A 21,357-nucleotide genomic window follows, 5' to 3' on the forward strand; every position below is an offset into this window, starting at 1 on the left:
GTATTTATGAGAAGTTGAAAAATATTATGAATCTACGTGTAAATAAATATTAAGTTAAAAAATATTGTGGGTCTCACATGTAAAAAAGTTTTGAATTGAGATGAATTTAATAATTTGAGAATTAAGTATTTAGATATTAAAAAATATCTAAATCTAAACCGAAATCAACTAAACTGAATGCAGTCAACGAACCAAACGAGCAATATCTTTTACTATTAATGGGAGCCAAATACTAGCTATTACGATTAGATCATAATTATCTCTTTTTTTAATTACTTATATTTGTATTCATTTTTTCAATGTCGATTTATTTGTTAAATAAATTACAATCTTATTGTATGACTTGTAGTTCAACGGGTTCTAACCTCACGAATATATATCTTTCTTTTATAAGATAGAAGTCCTAAATTTAGAATATTATTTTTGAATAATGAATTGAGATGGGATGAAAGTTAAAAATTAAAAATTGAATAAAATATTGTTAGAATATTATTTTTTAATATTATTATTATTTTATAATTTGAACAATTGAATTAGTTATTATACTTTATATGAAAATTTAGAAAAATATAAATGATTAGATGAGATGAGATGAAATGTGATACTTTTTATATCCAAAGATAACCTTAATCATAAAAAGTAATGCTTTCATGTTACAAAATAGAAGAATATAAAATGTTGAAAGATAAATATATTTCTTTAATATATTACTACAAATTTTGTAAAAATTGAAATGAATGGAAAATATATTATTAGGAGGTTGAGCCGTTGTGGAACTATAAATAGCCTACCACTATAAATAGCCTACCTCTTCTCCACTGGAATAAAAGAAGGCATTTTCTATTTTTATTTTTATAAATACCAGCTCAATCCAGCTTTCTTCTCCAAACTACAGCTCCCATCAATTAACCTGACTCTCTCTCTCTCTCTCTCTCTGAAGTAGCAGACGCGCAGTGGCTATCCCATTTGGGTTTTCTCTTACACTTCTGTAAGTTGAAACTCTTCTCTCTCTTCCTTCTCCATCTCTCTCACACCTACGATTCTAGTTCTTCTTCTGTGTGCAAAATCTTTGATGCTCTGTTTGTTTGCTGAGATAAGTGTCTGTAAAGATTTATAGTACTTATCTTGAATTCCTTGGTGCCCTGGAGATTGGAAAGCATTCATTTGAGTTTTGATGAGTTTGTATCTTATATAGAAATCAAAAGAGCGGTAAAACCAGTGTGATTCGGAGTTCAATTTCTTTTACTTCCCATCAAATTTTCGAAGGAACCGCTCACATTCTAATAATTTTGTGAGCATGATCTTGATCGCATTCCCTAGACAGTAATTTTCCCCTAAATTGATTTTCATTTCGTTTGTATTTTCCCTTTTCTTTTTCAATTTATTTTGTTGGACAATGAGATGGCAAATGCAAGAGAACAAAAAAGGGGAAACTGCTACTGCTATGTGATGTGCGTATCATGTAGTTTTCTATTGGACGAAAGTATACTTTGATTCCTCTCTATGAAGCAACTGTCCACTGTTTCATTTCCGATTGGATTCTTGCGATTCATTATCATATTACCGATGTATATTCCTTCAACTCTGTTTTTGGAGTTTTCGTTGCTCAACGTTTAATTTGGAATTTGCCGGGAGCTTTTTAGATGTAATGACCTTTTTTTTTTTTTTTTTTTCTGGTATATCATTAATTTTTGGTTTCAACTTTGTGCCTGTTTTTAATAGCACAAGCTCATTTATGATGTCATAATTCAAATAAATATTATTTTTCTAATTTATTGAGTTAAACTCTCATGATTTTTTTTTTTTTTTTTTTATCTGTACTGATTCTATTGCTTAATAAATAGTCATTTAAAATATGATAGATCAAGTGTAATTTAAAACGATAAAATCTAATGTTTAGAATAATATTTTTATTTTATTTTTGAAAAACTATAATTAAATATATTTTTCTTTTCTTGTAGTGGTTGCGATAGAGGGAGAGAGAGAATGAGATCTCCTTTTTGTCCATTAAATTTAATAGAAAAAAATTAAACATTTTACTATAATCTTTTAGATTTTAATTTTTGGGTATACTACACGCACATAGGAAAGTCACCAAAAGTTCTGTAATTTTTTTTGAACTCTTTAAAGATTAAAAAAAAAATCACAAATTCATTAAAAAAATATTCACTTAATAATTAAATAAAAAAATACAATTGATAAATTTTGCGATAACGTTAAAAATATTTTTTTCCTTAATTATTAGACGTGATGATGCTAGCCTGACAAAAGCACGTGAAGAGAGCATGATGCACATGGAGTAATTTACCCGTGGGCCGTGGAGCAGTCTCAATTATTTTCCAGATAATATATGAAATGAAAGATCGAATTGAGAGAAGCTGGATTCAAAAAATAATGGATCAATTGGATCAAAGAATCTATATCAACAATCTCCTACTTAATCATCATTAATGGGTCTCTCCATGATTTCTTCCAACCGTCTAGGGGATTAAGATAAGGAGATCCCCTATCTTCATTCCTTTTCATCCTAGGGACTGAAGTGCTCTCTAGGCTCATTGCCAATAAAGAAAATCTCAATCTATTAAAGGGCATCAAGCTGTCTAGGAATGGTCCTTCCATCTCTCATCTGATGTTTGCGAATGATTTATTTCTTTTTGGTTCAGTCTCAACCCATACTGTTCAAGCTTTTGAAGACTGTATTGATACCTATAATTCTTGGTTTGGGCAAACTATTAACCAGAAAAAATCATCCCTCCATTTCAGTAGGAATATCTCCTTGGATTCAATTAACATTGTCAAAAACTCCTGAGAATTTAGAGTCTCACCCTCTAATTCTAAATATTTGGGATCACCTCTCTTGAGTGGGGTTGAGAAAAAAAAATTTCTTTACAGAAATCTTTGAAAAGATTCAATCAAAACTCCAGGGTTGGAAAACAAAAATTCTCTCTCAAGCTTCTAAAACTGCCCTAATAAGAGCTATTGCTAGTTTGATTCCCTTCTATGTCATGTCCGCTATGTTGTTTCCACAATTCATGACAAAAAGGATTGATACTCTTTTCAGAAGATTCTGGTGGGGTTTTGAGGACCTTCAAAAAAACAAATTCAATCCTAAGCCATGGAAATCCATATGCCTTCCTAAATCCATGGGTGGTCTCGGTCTCAAACAAATCTCCATTTTCAATTATGCTTTTGTGTCTAAATTCGCCTGGTCTTTCGTAAATGGCTCCAGTAGTCTTTGGAAAGAAGTTCTAACAAAGAAATATCTCAATAACATTTCTTTCTTACAAGCTTCCCTTAAGGCTAATGATTCTGGATTTTGGAAAAGTATTTTGAAACATAGAGATTTCATTCAAAACAACATATGTTTTAAGATTAATAATGGAGTCTCTACAAGAGTTTGGAGTGACCCTTGAATTCCAACCCTTCCATCCCATATCCTTATTCCAAATCCTAGCTATTTCCCAATTGACCCTTCAATGTTGGTCTCTGAGCTTATTCTTGAAGAACCTAGGCGCTGGAATGTTTTGCTTTTAAATACCATCTTCTCAGAACATACCTCAAGAGAAATACAAAAAATTCCTCTCGCAAATCACAGATTTCACCATATCCCTGATAAGATTAAATGGATACATCATTCCTCAGGTGCCTTCTCTGTAAAGTCGGCCTATGCAGCCCTTGTTAATACAATTGGTCCAACAGAATCTACAAATCAGTTCACTAATTGGAAGAATATCTGAAACTACAAATTCAAGATAGACTCAAATTGTTTCTCTGGAAAATCTGCCACAATATCCTCCCAATGAAGGGTCTCATAAATTTAGTCTTTCAACTGTCTGATGAACATGTCACATGTCCTTTGTGCAACACCGAACCTGAGAATATCCATCACTTTTTTTTCAGCTGCCTGTATTCCAGAGTAGTATGCAGAAAGTCCAAATGGCCCATTGATATATCTCTTTTTGCTTCTCAACCCATTTCTATCTGGATCAACAATATTCTCAAATCTTTGACTAATCTTAAGATTCCAGAGGAGGAACATCAAGATTTCCAAATCTTGGCCATCATTGCAATGGATAATCTCTGGTTCTTTTGAAATAAGGTGGTCCATAAGTAATCAACCCCCTGTATCCATGCATATGTTGAATATGTTTTTACAACATATTCACAACATTCAAGAGCTTGGGCAGCAAAGGATAATCTGATCGATGAAAATGACGTGAGACACCCTGCTGGATATCGCCTCATTACTTTTGATGTGGGGATTCGAAAAGAAGGATCCATCATTGCTTCCATTTGCTGGAAAGATAATGGAGATGCAATTTTTGTCAAAATAGATTTCATTAATAATGTCAGCCCAAATCAAGGAGAAGCAAGTGTAGCTCTTATGGCTATTAAAGAAGCTGAAAGACTATAAAGCTGGAAAAGATAGTACTACAAGGAGATTCAAAAGTGACAATCCAAGCAATCTCCAATTCCTCTCTTGTTCAAGAATGGATTTTGAGTCCCATCATAAATGACATCAGACATCATTTAAATTACTTTAAAGAATGGACAGTGACGAAAATTCATTGATCAGAAAATCAATGTGCGCATAATCTAGCGCAATGGGCAACGGCAATATAAGCCTTTGGAAACATCCCACTAATACAAATGCCAGCATCTCTACTGTAATTTCACAGTGGAAAAGATCCTCTTGTATCTAGATAATTTTTTGTATCAGACTTTTGGAATACCTATGTTTGTATCAGACTCTTTATGTCTAAATATATATTTTTGAATCTTGCGAAAAAAAAAGAAAGATCGAATTGAGAATTCGCAAAACGAGGATGCATCCAATTTAATTTCCAAATTATTTTTAATTTGATATCGTTAGGATAGCAAGTACTCTCTCATTGAAGTTGAAAATTTACACAGTATTGCGGTATCTTCTGGAATTCAGTGTTGAAATACTAATTTATTTATTTATTGAGTCGGGCTACTCTGCCGCCCAGAGTAGCCCGCTCAACTTTACCGTTTTCAATTTTTGAGTTTTTTTTTTCACATTTTTAATATATTTAAATATTTTAAAATAATAAAAAATACTCTCCAATACACTTAAAATCACTTCCTTAATTCCTATATAAAAATAAAAATAAAAAATGTTTGGCAAGCGGTACACTTGAGGAGGGAAAATAGCTTTTCTTTTATTTTTTTCCAAAAGGGTGGAACTATGGGCAGTCGTAAATGCTTCCTCAATTTAAAAAAGAAAAAATTCTTCTCATTAGTAACTATTAGATAACTAATTCTGTTAGTTAGTTACGTTGGTTATGATGTTTTTACCTTTATAGCCTTCAGTATTTTACATGTATAAAAGCAAAGTTGAAACTCCAGATTAAATACAATAATACAATTCAGAATTTCTTCTTCTCAGTCGATGACTTCACTTCATATCTTTCTAACATGGTATCAGAGATGAAACTCTAGGGTTCCATCTTTTTTCTCTCGCTGCGATGGCTAATGTGGTGCCAAACTCTAATTCTGTTCACACGTGTGATCAACTAGCGGATTCCTACCATCTGCAGAATGGAGATTCGACTGGTTCTGTGTTGGTTTTTCAAGTCGTCACGGGGGATAATTACCACACATGGTGTAGATCAATGCAAATTGCTTTGAAGGCAAAGAACAAGATGGGGTTCATCAGTGGAGTTAAACAACAGCCAGCTAATTCTGATCCTTTGTATGAATCATGGGAGTGATGCAACAACATGATATTGTCTTGGATTTTGAACTTTGTTTCGAAGGACATTGTAGGAACAATTATATATGCAACAATTGCAAAAGAAATGTGGGAAGAATTAGAGAATCAATTTTCTCATGGAAACGGGCCAAGAATTTTTCAACTACAGAAGGATCTTACTTCACTGTCACAAGATCAGTTATCTATAAGTGCTTACTATCGAAAATTTAAGTGCTTATGGGATGAATTACTTAACTACAATCAGATTCCCAATTGTACGTGTAGAGCATTAAAATCTTGCAGTTGTGGTGCTGTCAATTTTTTTTTAGAATATCAACATAGACAAGACAGCATGTCATTTAGTTCCTTATGGGATTGAATGAAAATTTCTTTATCATTAGAGGACAGATTTTGCTTATAGATCCACTGCCACCACTTTCCAAAGTATTTTCTCTAATTATCCAAGAGGAGAAACAACAAGAAGTTGGATCTACACGTTCATCTAATGTTGAAACAACAGCATTCTTGAGTAAGAAAGTAAAAAATCCTAGATAGAATTTTGGGAGGCAGCAAGGAAGAAAAGAAAAATTGATGTGTACTCACTGTGGGATGACCAACCATACGGTTGATAAATGCTCCAAGATCCATGGGTATCCTCCCAACTATAGACAGCAGAAAGGGAAATTTTCCACAGCCAATCAAGTCATGGCTCAATCTGTGAGTAATTCTTTTGAATCCACAAATTCACTGCCTTTCTCTCAAGAAGAATGTCAGGAATTACTTGCTTAAATCCACAACAAACAACCATCTCAGGATAATCACCAAGCAGCAATTGTCTCTTCCATTCCAAACCTGTTATCATCTTCAGCAAGTATAAATTCATCCCATAAATTTGTTTCCAGCTTGGTTTTTAATGTAAACATGCCAAGCATTTCAATTCCAAACACCTGGATCATCAATACAGGTGCCACAGACCACATAATCCATTCAGTTGATTGTTTTACAAACATTACTTAGAAACGCAATTCTTCTGTGCAACTTCCAAATGGTGAAAATGTTCCAGTTACACATATTGGAAGTGTACAAATATCTGATCAGTTAATTCTAAAAGATGTGCTATGTGTGCCATCTTTCTCATATAATCTAATTTCTGTCAGCAAACAAACCTCCAATAAGAAATGTTATTTTATTTTTACATCTAATGATTGCTATATTCAGGGCCTTACCCCATGGAGGATGATTGGGAAGGGTAGAAGAGTTGCTGGTCTATATCTACTGCAACAACCACAAGCTAATGCTGTTGACAGTTTTTCTACCTTCTCAAATACCAATTCTGTAATAAACTCAAAATTCCATCTCTGGCATTGTAGACTTGGCCACCCATCATTAGCTAGATTGCAAGTTCTTTCTAAATCAATTCCAGATGTTTCTTTTCCAAATAAAGAGGTACATACAAATCATTGTTCTATATGTCCCTTAGCAAAACAGAAAAGATTGTCATTTCATACTCATAATTACAATGCTAGCTCTCCTTTGCAATTACTGCATTGTGATATATGGAGACCTTTCTCAGTTCCTACCCATGATGGATTTAGATACTTTCTAATAATAGTTGATGATCATTCAAGATCAACATGGGTATATCTCATGAAGTCTAAATCAGATGTGAGGAATATTTTCAATTCCTTTTATAGTCTGGTTTTTACACAGTTTAAAGCAAAAATTAGTGTGTAAGAACTGATAATGGTCCAAAGTTTAATATGTTAGATTTCTTCTCTTCAAAAGGTATTATCCATCAAAAATTTTGTGTGGAAACACCACAACAAAATTCCATAGTAGAACGCAAACACCAACATCTTCTCAATGTAGCTAGAGCTTTGAGGTTTCAATCAAATGTGCCTTCAAATTTATGGGGTGAATGTACACTCACAGCCACATATATAATAAATAAGATTCCTTCTCCTCTTCTAAATAATCAGTCACCTCATGAAGTTTTATATGGAAACATTCCTTCATATACAAACTTGTAAGTTTTTGGTTCATTATGTTATGCTTCAACTCTTACTCAAAACAGATCCAAGTTTGACTCTAGAGCTAGAAAATATATATTCAAAGGATATCCTTTTGGCACAAAAGGATACAAATTGTTTGACCTCGAGTCAAATTCATTCCTTATTTCTAGAGATGTTGTGTTTCATGAAACAGTTTTTCCATTTTCTTCTGATCTTAAATCCTCTCTTGCTCTATCTCAAGTTGTGATACCCAAATACATTCCAGAAACAATATCTACTACAAATAGACAACCCACACCTCAGCCTGAAACAGTACCTCAATTTGAACCTACCATCATTGATTCACCAAATACTACTTCTTCAAACACACAAACCAGCTCAATATTCAAGATGAAACTCAATTTCATCAAGTGAGAAAATCTACTCGATAGCATAAAGCTCCTGGATATTTGCAGAATTATCATTGCCATCTTGCAACCTCTACCTCTAACACATCTCCTAAAGGTATGTTCTGTAAGCAAGCAGGTACTCCTTACAACATTTTTTATTTTATATCTTACTCAAAATTGTCATCCTCACATCATGCATTCAGTGTATCCATTTCATCTCAAATAGAACCTGAATTTTATTATCAAGCTGTCCATCATCCTCATTGGAGAGAAGCTATGTCCCTTGAACTAGCTACTCTAGAATCAAATCACACCTGGACACTTACTGAACTCCCACCAAATAAAATTCCAATTGGTTGTAAGTGGATTTATAAAATTAAATATAAGGTTGATGGTTCAATTGAGAGATATAAGGCAAGACTAGTAGCAAAAGGATATACTCAAAGAGAGGGTCTTGATTTTTTTGAATCTTTTTCTCCTGTTGCAAAAATGGTGACAATAAGGTGTTTTTTATCATTGGCTTGCAATACATGGTTGGCATCTTATTCATCTTGATGTCAACAATGCATTTCTATATGGAGACTTAGATGAGGATGTTTACATGAAGTTACCACTTGGATATCTTCAAAACGGGGACACTAGAGTGTGTAAATTGTAGAAGTCACTCTATGGCCTGAAACAGGCTTCTAGACAGTGGAGTTCCAAATTCACAGCAGCCCTACTTCAACTTGGTTTTCAACAATCCAAGTCAGACTAGTCCTTATTCACAAGGCAAAAGGAACTGAATTTGTTTAGTATATGCAGATGATATACTTTTAGCTAGCAATAACATGGCAGCTATAGAATCAATTAAAATTGCTCTTAATGATCAGTTTAAATTGAAGGATCTTAGCCCTGTCAAGTATTTTTTGGGTATGGAAATTGCTAGAAGCAAACAAGGCATTTCCATATGTCAAAGAATGTATGCTTTGGAGTTTATAGATAGTGCTGGTTTACTTGGTTCCAAACCAGTAAATTTTCCTATGGATACTCACTGTAAGCTCAGCAAGGAAGATGGGATGGGGAATTAATAGAAGATAGCACAAGTTATAGAAAACTTATTGGAAGATTATTGTATCTTACCAATACACGACCAGACATTACCTTTTTTGTGCATCATCTAAGCCAGTTTCTTGATCAACCTCAAGTGCCACACATGCAAGCTGCTATGAGAATTTTGAAATGCATTAAAAAGGCACCGGGACAAAGACTTTTTTTTCAGCATCCTCTTCCATTCAATTAAAAGCGTTTGCTGACTCGGATTGGGCTAGCTGCCCTGACACAAGAAGATCAGTTTCTGGTTTCTTTGTGTTCATTGGAGATTCACTTGTCTTGGAAATCAAAGAAGCAGAAAACTATTTCCAAGTCATTTGCTGAAGCCGAATACAGATCCATGGCATGTGCAGTATGTGAAATCACTTGGATTATTTCTCTACTTTCAGACTTGCATCAAGCACTTTCCAAGTCTTCACTATTGTTCTGTAATAACCAAGCTGCTTTACATATTGCTGCCAACCCAGTGTTTCATGAAAGAACAAAGCATATTGAGTTAGATTGTCAAATCATAAGGGAGAAAATACAAGCTGGCATTATTCGAACTTTACATGTATCTTCAGCTCATCAAGTTGCAAATATCCTAACTAAACCATTGGGTTTTATTTCTTTCTTTTCTCTTTTGTCCAAGATGAATGTGCATAATATATACAATTCATCTTGAGGGGGACTATTAGATAACTAATTCTGTTAATTAGGTACATTGGTTATGATGTTTTTACCTTTATAGCCTTCAGTATTTTACATGTATAAAAGCAAAGCTCTAACTCCAAATTGAATACAATAATACAATTCATAATTTCTTCTTCTCAGTTGATGACTTCACTTCATATCTTTCTAAGTTGTAACAACTATCTTACACTCCACATCCTATGAAAAATACCCCCACACCCTATGAGAAAAAGCTATAGGTGTGACCTATGAAAGTGAATAGTGGCTGATGCATTGAATTCTTCTTAAAAAAAAAAAAAGGAAAAACATAATTTTTCAAATTTATCTAAGCAACATAGCCTTTAAAAAAAAACCAGCTAAAGACTCTATTCCTTCAAAAATAACTTTGGGTCATATATTTAGATTTTGGGATCAAAGAAAAATCAGATACATTAGTTAAAATGTTGACGAGGCTGGCCAATGTTTAAAAGACTAATGTCGTAACAACTTTTTTATGGACTATGAAAGGGGAAAATGGGGAAGGGGGCACTCATATTATTTGTTGACCCAATATAACACCCAATACAGTATATGAGAATCATATTCTTGGTATACGAGTTTACATGGTTTTCCTACTTTCTTTTCACTATCCACCATGTACCTCTTTATGTTTCAGATGCACCGTATACGCGTGCTTTTTGCATCAAAATTTGGTTTGTATTTCGAAATTAGTTTTCTTTTTTCTAATGACATCCTTTTAACTTCATCAACTTCTGCCTTCTATCTTGGGAGCATTTATTGAAATGTTCCCTTGTCTATATTTGCCCCCTTTCTTTATTTCATTTTCATTTATTTTTTGTGGTTACTTTTCATAGCTTAATTTGTCAAGTTTTTGAGTGTCCCAAAAGCTTAGAATTATTGGAAGTGATGCGTATATCATATAATTAATATACTAACACTTCCCCTCTCATGTGGGATTAAACTTCTGCCTAATGACTAGACCTAGCGAAGTACTTAATTGGAAGGAGCTACAATTTGTTGTCAAAGTTTTTAGTTCAGAAGCATTGCTTTAGGCTGCGTTTGGATGTTGAGCTGAGTTGAGCTGAATTGAGTTCTTTATGAATAGTAGTGAGTTGAGTAGTGTAGGAAATTATGTGGGGTCTATCTAAACTGAGTTTAAAGTGCGTTTGGATATTAAAATGAGTTTAGTACCTTTATGGGAAATTGAAAAAGGTTGTGGGTCTCACGTATAAAGATGTTTAAAGTTGAAAAAGTTGTAGGTCCCATATGTAAAAAGGTTTTGAGTTGTGATAAGTTTAGTAATTTGAGAGCTGGGTGTTTGGACGTTAGACTCAGATTAAAATTAGACTGAACTCAGTTGAGTTTGGAAACTAAACGCAGCGTACCCTGCTAAATTACCAATTATCTAGTAAACTTAAGCTAACGGAAAATTGTGAGCTTAATCATTTAATTAATATATGACATAGTTTGTGATTTGTAAGTTTTACCTTGAAATGTATCTTTTTTTTTTTTTTTTTTTGTTTTTAATGCACTTATCTTTAATCCTTTCATACATTGACCATGTGGTATACTCGAGGAACTTATTGGCTATGATCCTCATTATTTTTTCTTCGTTACAATATGAAGGCATTTTGCAAACAGGAAATGGCGGGATCTCCCATTTCCTTGATGGGGCTTCTGCTCTTATGTTTTTGGGCAGCCTTCATAGAAGCAGAATTCGTGAAATATCAAGACCCAAAACAGCCAGTGAATGTTCGAATCAAGGATTTAATGCGCAGGATGACATTGGAGGAAAAGATTGGCCAAATGGTGCAGATTGACCGCAGTGTTGCATCAGCTGAGGTGATGAAGAAGTACTTCATTGGTAATAATCACCTATCCTATTTATTTTCTGTATGTGACTTCAAGGGAAGAAACAGAGTGTTAAAAGTGTCGCATTTGCAGGTAATGAGCATTTAAAAGAAAAATACTTCGGTTGGCAGGGAGTATCTTAAGTGGAGGAGGGTGTGTTCCAGCTAAGGAGGCTTCTGCAGAGACTTGGATTAACATGGTGAGTGAATACCAAAAGGGTTCTATATCGACTCGCCTTGGAATTCCAATGATTTATGGGATTGATGCTGTTCATGGCCACAACAATGTCTACAAGGCAACAATTTTTCCCCACAATGTTGGACTTGGCGCTACCAGGCAAGAAAAGCAACCTGATATTGATATTTCCATCTTTTTTTTTTTTTATTGGCATTAGGCGTCCGAGAACAGTATCCCAACTAATCCTGGGAGTGCACAAGCCATTGGCAATGAGTTTCCCAATATTAATATTTCCATCTTTGTTTGTTCGGCCTGGTCTTAGTACTGAATATTGAGGAAAACTTCTTTGTTCAACTATAACTGGTAAATGGCTAGTTTTGTATAAAATTGTGAATTAATTTCATTGCTATAAAATTGCTACTTATAATCATTTTATTGTCCATATGTTCAAATAGCTCCCTAGCAGTAATTTTCATTCAGAAATTGTCGGATGCTGATATTGGTCGAAGTTGTTCATTTTAATGCTTTGTAGATGAAACAAATTGTTATAACGTATACCTAACGACAATTAAATAAAATTAAAGTAAAGCTGGATGTATGTAGTTTGACAACATCAAGAGCTAGTAGCTTTCCCTAGAGGCTGAAGATGCAAAATCCATATTTGAAGATGAAGAAAAATGCGCAAAGCAAAAGGCATGGTTGATCAATAATTTGATTCCTTTGAATTTATAAAAAAGTGTTGATTATAGTCTGTCTTAAAAGCACAAACATAGGAAAGAACAGGGAAATGCATTGGCATGTACTGTCGAATTCTGTGATGGATGATTGCATGTATGCCAACAGTAGGTTTTTTTTCCCATTGTGTTTCAATGCTGGCCTTTAGTCTTTATAGTTGCTTAATTATTGAAGAACCTAGGAAAAGAACAACATGGCATTAGATTTCTTTTTGTTTCTCTTCTTCTTAACTGCTGGCTTTTAGTATGTCCAAAAACTGCAATATCAGAAATCCATGAACAGTAAGAATCTATTGATGTCTATTTAATCAATCTTATCATTAAAATGTATCACCTGTGATCAAGCTTCCTTCTGATTGACCAGAGACCCTGAACTTGTTAAGAGGATTGGGGCTGCAACTGCACTTGAAGCTAGAGCTACAGGCATCCCATATGTTTTTGCACCTTGTATAGCGGTAACTAAGTTGAATCCATCTACTGCTTGCTATCGGGATGGCGGACTCTTCAACTGAAGTTGAGTCCTAAATACTTTTGCCTGTGCAGGTTTGTAGAGATCCTAGATGGGGTCGATGCTACAAAAGCTACAGCGAAGATCCCAAGATTGTTCAGGCAATGACAAAGATTATACCAGGGTTACAAGGGACATACCCACTATGTAACACCCGGACCCAGTCAAGCCTGATTTTTATATATTTTTGGGCTTATGCATATGAAAAACCCAATTGAGTGTTCGAGTTTTCTGTTCGAGCCTTTTTTTATTGTTCACGCACATTTTCTTTTCTGTTTATTTTCTCCCCTAGAGTTTTCCTCACGTCCTTGGCATGCACGTTTCTTCATCTCAGCGTTTCCCTTAGGGTTTCCATCACTCACATATATATACACATACATTAGCCCATGCATAGAGAAACTGCTTTGTGTCATTTGTTGCTACTGCTGCCCTCTTCAGCCATCCCGTTGCTGCCGTCGACTCCCTTTGCCACCACCCACCAATGTGAGATAGTGCCTAGTGCTTCAAACCTCCTCGTGCCCTTCTGTTTTTCCAGCCGTTGCACCGTCCATAACTCACGCTGCCCCCATACAAAATCATCGCAACCCATGCATGCACGAAGCCCCCAACCGTGCACTGTCGTGCCACCCCAGCACCTCCACGTAGTTGCTCCCGGTTCATCCAACTCATGTAAACCTCTGGCTAGACCTCACCGTCATAGTCAGCTATGAACCCACGTCGAAAAACACCACCCTCAAACACAACGAAGGACCTCTGTTTTTGCATCTCAAAACAGAGAGTTCTTACCACCAGACAGCCATACCTCGCCAACCGCTCTAAGCTGTCACCACTTGCACGGAAAAGGACGCTGGACACCCACAGGCCACCTCAGCCCGGAGCAACCTCTCATGGTGAGCATCTCTCTAGGTTTACTTGCTCCTTTCTTTCCGCCCTCTCTTTCGCTCACCACTCCCTCTCTTTCTCTCGTGCTCAGCCAAGCTCCTCTTGCTCTTCTGCCGCGCCACCTCGGTCCCTCCAACCAGCCTCGTCGTGCCTTACCCCTCCACTCGTGCCTCAGTTTCCCTTGGGTAAGCTCCTGCCGCTGCATACTGGGTGTTAATCCCATGTGTTTGTTCGTCTGGTCTATTCTTATAAGTTATTTATGTGCACATATTATATATATATATATATATATATATATATAATATATATATATATATATGGAAAGTGTTAACCTAATAGTTGGGTACTTACCAGTTTACCCTTAGTGTAGTTCCCAGATTTATGTTTTCGGATGAGAGGCATTTTTGGGTTATGTTTAAATGAGTTTTGTTTTAAGTCTCATGAAATATTTTTTTGTGTAGATAATATTTTTAATAATATTGTTAACTCAAGGAAGTAACCTATTTTTTTTAAGAGGGGAGTTTTTCATGGCGTATTGTATAAGATTTTTTTTTAAAAGTAGTCTAAGTATTCTATTAATTTATAAGATGTTGTTGGTATTTTAGATATTTTAAATATTACTTTTTATTGAGTTCCATAATTGTCTTATTACTTGTTCGATTAAATATCTTATTTGGTACGAATTCGATTAAGTGGATATTGATGGATTTAGAAAATGATAGTATTTTAGGAATTATAAGAATTTTAGGTTTTGAGGATTTAAAATAGGATCTTTTAATCCAAGCAACCCACTGTAACTTAAGCCCAAAATTCACTGGAATCCCTAAAGGAAAAACAAGTAGACAATGGCCTGTGCAAAGAGGGATGAAAGCTGAGTGTGTGTGCACGACAACCAAAACAGAGTGAGTGTGTGTGTGAACACAAATCAAAGCAAAACCAAGTGAAATAGAGGGTCAGTGCGAGTGCCAGGAGCAACAAGTGAAAGAGAGGGTCTGTGCAAGTGCCAACAGCAATACCCGATTTCTAGAGACCCACGATCAGTCACATAGTAGCCGGAGAGACAGAGAAACAGAGAAGGGAGAGAGATGACTCACCGTCGCAGCAAAAAAGGAAAAACAGAGAAGCTGTAGCAAGCTTCTGCAGATACACTGAGAGGAAACAAGGAAAAACAGTTCCCGAAAGGATGAACCAAAAAAAAAAAATGAGTAAGAGGGAGAGGATCGGAGTGAGGATGAATCGGTATGTGGTATGGAGAAGAAAATCGAAATGGCAAGGGAAAATCTTCACATGAGGAACCGAAAGTAACTGCAGAATGTGGGGAGATTAGAGAGGAGAAATCGGGGAGTGAACAGAGAGGGGGAAAACTGACTGGAAGAGAAGAGAAAAGAAAACACAAAGGGAAGAAGAGACTCACCAAAACGAATGGTCTAGGGCTCTTCTGGGCTGGGCTTCAACGTACACTAGGATTAGAGCCCGGATGTTACATTAAATGCTTGAAAAAATGTTCAAACTAGATAATTAACCTTATCTGCTTCAGCCAATTTCTTACTAATTCTAGCCTTCTGTTCATCTGATACTTCATTTGCCTCAACAACCAGCTCAAGTAACTGGAAAAAAAGCATTCGATTATTTGTATCTTTATCTACCAACTGCAACTGGTAAAGAACCACTAACAAAAGTATAATTTGGAAACCTGATAAAGCATCTGAGAGACCGGATATCCCTCTGCAATTATATCATTGACTTCCTTGTTTGCCACAACAAAGTTACCGCTTTTACAAGTTATAAGGAATGCCTTGACAACTCTTGTGGAATGACCTAATAATAAAGCGTTTAGGAGTTAACCACATGGCGGGGCTTCTAAAACTGGAGGAAAAAGTCCTTGTATTTATGGAGAGTACTTATATTTATCATCGGTTGCTGAAAAACGAATAAAGAAAATGTTTGAATGATGATATGAAGTTCCACTATCACATCAATAAAGCATGGAACTGACGGCAAAATGTTGGAATCAGAGAAAACACGCAGGTGTGAAATTCGTGGATGAAACTTCCAACATCTTGCACCCAGTCTCAAACAAGCTTGCGTGCACAAGCACAACAATCTTTGATGTTGAGAAAAGTTTCTTATATACTTGACCACATGGATATAAAGGGTGGTTTTATTCATTAAAAGCCTGTAGAAGCCACAATTAAATCAGATAAACATATAGATGTATACACATATTGCATCCATGCACGTATGTGTATGCACGTTTAATTTGTGTATGGGTTTTGATGCATGTTAAGACAAACAAAGCCTTTTGAAACTTTATCATAACTTACCCCAGGCACACTAATCAGATCCTTCGAAGAAATGGATGATCCAAATAATCGCGCAGCTAACTGAAATATGCCAAGACGGATTAGAAACTTTAAGTCATTATCTACATACTAAGCTCCAACTCAGTGTCCATGGAATAGTTAATAGAAAAGAAAAAATAAATGGATGAAGAGGACTAAATTTAAAAGCAAGACTACAGAATAAACAATTGAGAAATGCTCTTCTTCATCCCAATCTGTCATTCCCAATCACACTTGGTGACATGACACGATTCAAATGGGTGTCATTTAAGTGATCGATAGAAAAAAAAACCACTTTAAATGGGAAACGTGTGTGGTTGTGAATGACAAGATTTAAGAAAAGTGTAACATTGCTCAACATCAAGAAATTGTACAATTATACTGTATAGACATCCAACAGCCCTTAATCACAAGACAAAGATTTGTGTCTCCAAGCTCCAATGTCAGAGCTATTTTTATTTGACCTTTTTCATTGAAAATTCTACTCAAAAGAGCCCATGATCTCTCACAAAAGCATATCTAGTACTCCGTTTATTAATTGCTATTTAAAGGCCCAAGATCCACATAAAATAAAGCCACTTGAGAATTTACAATTTTGATACTCCAGATTAATAACAGTATTTTGACTGGAAGACCTACTATTTAAAATCTGTACAATTTCAACCATGACCATAGACCAATGAAATGGAAAACCTATATTGAAAGTTCCTAGTAGTCAACCCATCATCATCAATCAAATAATTTTTTTCCAATTTTATCACGGATTTGCCAAAATGAATGTATGTTGAGCATTGAAGAAAATACTAATTAAATTGAAAACACAATGGTTATTTGTGGCACCTGTATATCTGGCACTGCCAAGAAAAGTTTTTTGCAAACCAATATTTTAAGCTGAAGGTTTCAGAGATGAATTGAAGGAAAGGTTTCAGAGATGAATTGAAAGATTATCCACTAACAGGATGGGGGTACTTCATTGGAGCAACCATCAACAAAATGTATGGACCAAACCAGTTTGGCAAGAATAGATTATTTAAGACGCCGAGATGGCATCCGATTTAAAAAAGAATGCTCTTCTGCATGAGCAACGATGAAATCATAATATTCACATACTTTTTCTTATAGGTGATAATATTTACAAACTTGAACACACAACAGGAAAAATACAAACCAGTTCTCACCTGTAAGTACGTAATAGCCTGACGAAGATCACCTTGTGAAATAGAACTCAAGGTTGAAAGAGCCTAGAATTATGCATCATATTAATGAAGTTAGAAAACCTAACACCAAAACAATGAAGAAATCTACTCTAAAAACTATTTCAAAAGACAAACTCTGAGACATTATGTAGCAAAAGACAAACTCTGAGACATTATGGCTACACCTCGGCATCTAGATTGAGGCGTTCTTCTTTGCAAATATGCAATATTCGACTGCTCATGATTTCTTCTGAAAGTGGTTTGAACCTGAACTTTGCACACCTTGAAGCAAGTGCACTACAAGAAATCTCATTTTTTTCCATGAGGGAATGTGGTCAGAAAAAGTGTAGACTTCGTGGGAAATCATTTGTTCCCACCAAAATGATCCGTGGGACACTCGTGACATATAACCGGTGGGGAAAAATATTTTTTCCACCAAATTTTTAGTTCATGGGAAAAGCAAGCTTTTTGCCACCACTTGAACGGCGGATAAAGCATTTTAATTTTGTGGCAAATAAGTCCTCTAACATGACCTCATGGTCGGTAATAATGCCGTTCTCCATGAAATAATTTCGTGGCAACACTACTATATCCACGAAATTTGTTCATGACAAAAGATGGGTCTTTTGCGTTTTTACCCGCCTTCGTCTTCATGGGAAAAAAATAATCAGAAGATAACATCTAGTGGAAATTACAATTTCCACTACAATCAATTGGTCAGAAAAAGGATTTTTCTACCAACTTGATTGATTGTAAATAGTTATTTCTGGTGAATTTCATTTGTAACAAAAGTGATCCACTTTTTCCTACAGGGATTAATTCGTGGCAAAAAATGGGTCTTTTGCATTTTACCCACCAATTTGTTCATGGGAAAAAAATTCGCATGTCTATACCTTCTTATTTCCACTACAATCTCTTGGTCGGAAAATAGCATTTTCCACCAACGTGCAAAATTGTAACAAAAGTGACCACTATTACCCACGGGATTAATTCATGGCAAAAGAGGTTTTAACATGACAACTTTCGTGAGAAATTACTTTTTCGATCAGTTTGGTTAAACATTAAAAGATGCATTTCACAAGAATATTAGTAATGGGAAATACGATGGTGAGAAAAGATAATTTCTGACCAAATCAACTCTTCTTGAAAAGTTTGTTCTCACCAGTGTGATTTCTTGAAAAACAAAATGGCTTTCCTACCAATAAGATTCCAAAAACAATTAATCCAACCAAAAATCAACACTATCACTAGTGAACCTCCTATATTGAACCTCCTTCAACACAATTATCCATCAACAAATGTAAGCAACAACATATATCAAACTAATCCAACAAAACATTCAGATTACCAACAGCTATTATGTATATATACATAATTAATATTGTATTTTACAAATATGACCACTAGGTTAACCAATCAACATAGGCCATCAAAATACAGATATATATGGTGCTAGAACCCAAGTACAGGATGTAATTACAAATCCCACATAATTGTTCAGCGTGGATGATAACTTTCGGACTAAAAGACACATTACTGCAGTAAACACATGTTGCAGTACTAATGCTGATGAATTGAGGTTTGTGTCCATTCTGGAATAGTGCTCCCTGCCTGGAGAGATTGGATCCTCTGTTGTACCTTTAAGACCTGAAAGATGAGAATTGGACTAGTACAAGCAATTATGCCATATTTCTAACAAATGATCTAACACTCGATTAAATATAGATGCCCTTTTTGTGTAGTTATAATCCTTCACAATATGCAACCACTAGCTTAATTACAGAAAGATAAAAGAAAAGGCACATATTCACTATATAGCTAAAATTTAAATGAGCAAATGATAACTACACAACTTATCATGGATGGCACACCTGGACCTTTTTTTTTTTTTTTTTTTACATAAGCTAACCACCATTAATCTTTCTGTACCAGAGTATACAAATATGGGAGTGAGTATAACCACTAGAAACTACCAAATTTAGATACAAAGCATCAATAGAGCCAAATAATTACAAGCTTGGTATTGAGATTCTTCACTAGCCTAGGCAACTCGATCCACAAGTCTATGTATAAACATATGAAAAAGCTTGCAAGAGAAAGAAACAAGAAAATTCTGGTTGGGGGAAAGGGGCAGTTTTCCACTTTAATACCCCAGGAAATAAAAGGCAATGGAGCAAATACATAAATATAAGGATCATTCCAAAACAAACGCTTCTAGTTATAAGAATAAGAGCATACTTGAGGGAAATAACATCATCTAGCCACAAGTACTGCCCATCCATTTTCAGTCTATATCCCAAAAAGGCCTACACCCAATTCCTAGAATGTTATGATGTAGATCAATCATAACTAGCCCCAAAATTAATTTGTCTAAGTATTCCTAGCCACACACACAAAATAGGTTGGACTTATGCTTGCATAATACCTTCATTCTAGTAGCCTCATGGTTATTCAAACACTCAAGTGTGTGTTAAAAATAATATCATAAATCAATTATTGCTAGTAAAATGCATCACTCCTAGATTTTAAGATGGTTGGGTCAAGGCTTAGGTTAGGTACAGAATAACATTATCAGAAAAAATACCCACAGAGAATATGACCCTTTTTCATAGCTCAATGGCAAAACCATCACTAGGAAAACTGGAAATGGAAAATAATGTAATACTTGGTTGGAAGAAAGGAGAAATGAAATAAATAAATAGTATGAAGATATACCCTGATTGGAATGGCATATGTGAGGGCAAGCGCATAAATGTAAAAGCCACTCTATTACATATTCAAACACAAGAACCAAACTGCATTATGCACATTAACAATATCGTATATGTGCCAACCAAGGATGTAGTATGTTTTTTTCATCTACCATGTATTTGCATAATTAACTTGAATAGAAGCAAATGGGCTAGAAACTTTATACTTAATGCTATGTATTGCTCAAAGGAATACAATGCAAATTTATTAAGGAATCTAAAACCCTGATCATCTCCACCAACTACTGTGATATCCTTCCATCAAATTTCTACCTAAGTTATGATAGAGCTTAAACCTGCATACAATGAAAGCAACACTAATATTAGCCAATGAAGCCTGGTTTAATATATACACAGTCTACAAACCATTAATTAAATGCATAAATTATAGCCAAGAATTACCCCTTCATAACCACAAGTCTCTGAAGCGGCAAGACAATCATCGGAGACTACTAACATCTCCAATATTTGCTTACAAAACACGAGTAAAAAATATACCAAAATAGCTGTTAATTTTCCTGCACTGGTTCTAACATACCCAACCTAACAATATGGGCAGCAATGTTTGTAGATACATATATTCATTTTCTACAAACCACTATGGCCTTTGGATTGTTACCATCCACAAAAAACATCCACAAAAAAAATCCACAAAAATTACTGCTGAACTTGGGACGCCTAAGCGTCCTGCTACGAGACTCAGTATTTCCTGATATGAATCCACGGGAATGAAATCCCTTGAACCCACAATCAATTTGAAAACTCCCCAAGAAAACCAAATTCAAGTCAATGGATGGAAAATCTAGACCCGATGAGAACTCGTTTCAAGAACCTAGATTATATCAAAATCTAGACCCGTTGAAGAACCCGTTTCAAGAACCTAGATTACAAAGGAGGAATGCCACAAAGGTTGTGATTTACCTTTGATAAGTTCAAGAGTTCAATCAAGAACAAGAGGAGAAACCTCAACTCACAAATAACATTCAATATTGTCTAACCTTCAAATGAGGCTATAAGGAATATTTAAACTAAACCT

General features: G+C 35.1%; 1 protein-coding gene and 1 pseudogene across 1 annotated transcript; one reads left to right on the plus strand and one right to left on the minus strand.

Moving 5' to 3' along the window:
* The first annotated feature begins 843 nt into the window (after positions 1–843).
* On the plus strand, positions 844–13,369 carry LOC121267222 (lysosomal beta glucosidase-like). The gene is made up of 5 exons (XM_041171071.1): positions 844–988; positions 11,508–11,745; positions 11,864–12,068; positions 13,008–13,098; positions 13,187–13,369. Exons 2-5 carry the CDS (start codon positions 11,526–11,528, stop codon positions 13,367–13,369), a joined length of 699 nt encoding a protein of 232 aa, XP_041027005.1. The 5' UTR covers positions 844–988; positions 11,508–11,525.
* A 2,169-nt stretch (positions 13,370–15,538) lies between these two features.
* The window catches only part of LOC121267223, a 31,459-nt pseudogene continuing 25,640 nt past the window's right edge, over positions 15,539–21,357 (minus strand).

This window comes from Juglans microcarpa x Juglans regia, chromosome 5S (assembly GCF_004785595.1).
Source record: "Juglans microcarpa x Juglans regia isolate MS1-56 chromosome 5S, Jm3101_v1.0, whole genome shotgun sequence".
Classification (NCBI taxonomy): domain Eukaryota; kingdom Viridiplantae; phylum Streptophyta; class Magnoliopsida; order Fagales; family Juglandaceae; genus Juglans; species Juglans microcarpa x Juglans regia.

What these genes read in the sequence shown, in the direction of transcription:
- LOC121267222 (XM_041171071.1), top strand. Translation starts at nt 11,526, where the DNA reads ATGGCGGGATCTCCCATTTCCTTGATGGGGCTTCTGCTCTTATGTTTT. An exon ending in GATGAAGAAGTACTTCATTG is followed by an intron (nt 11,746 to 11,863) that starts GTAATAATCACC and finishes TTCGGTTGGCAG; the next exon opens with GGAGTATCTTAAGTGGAGGA. An exon ending in TTTTTGCACCTTGTATAGCG is followed by an intron (nt 13,099 to 13,186) that starts GTAACTAAGTTG and finishes TTGCCTGTGCAG; the next exon opens with GTTTGTAGAGATCCTAGATG.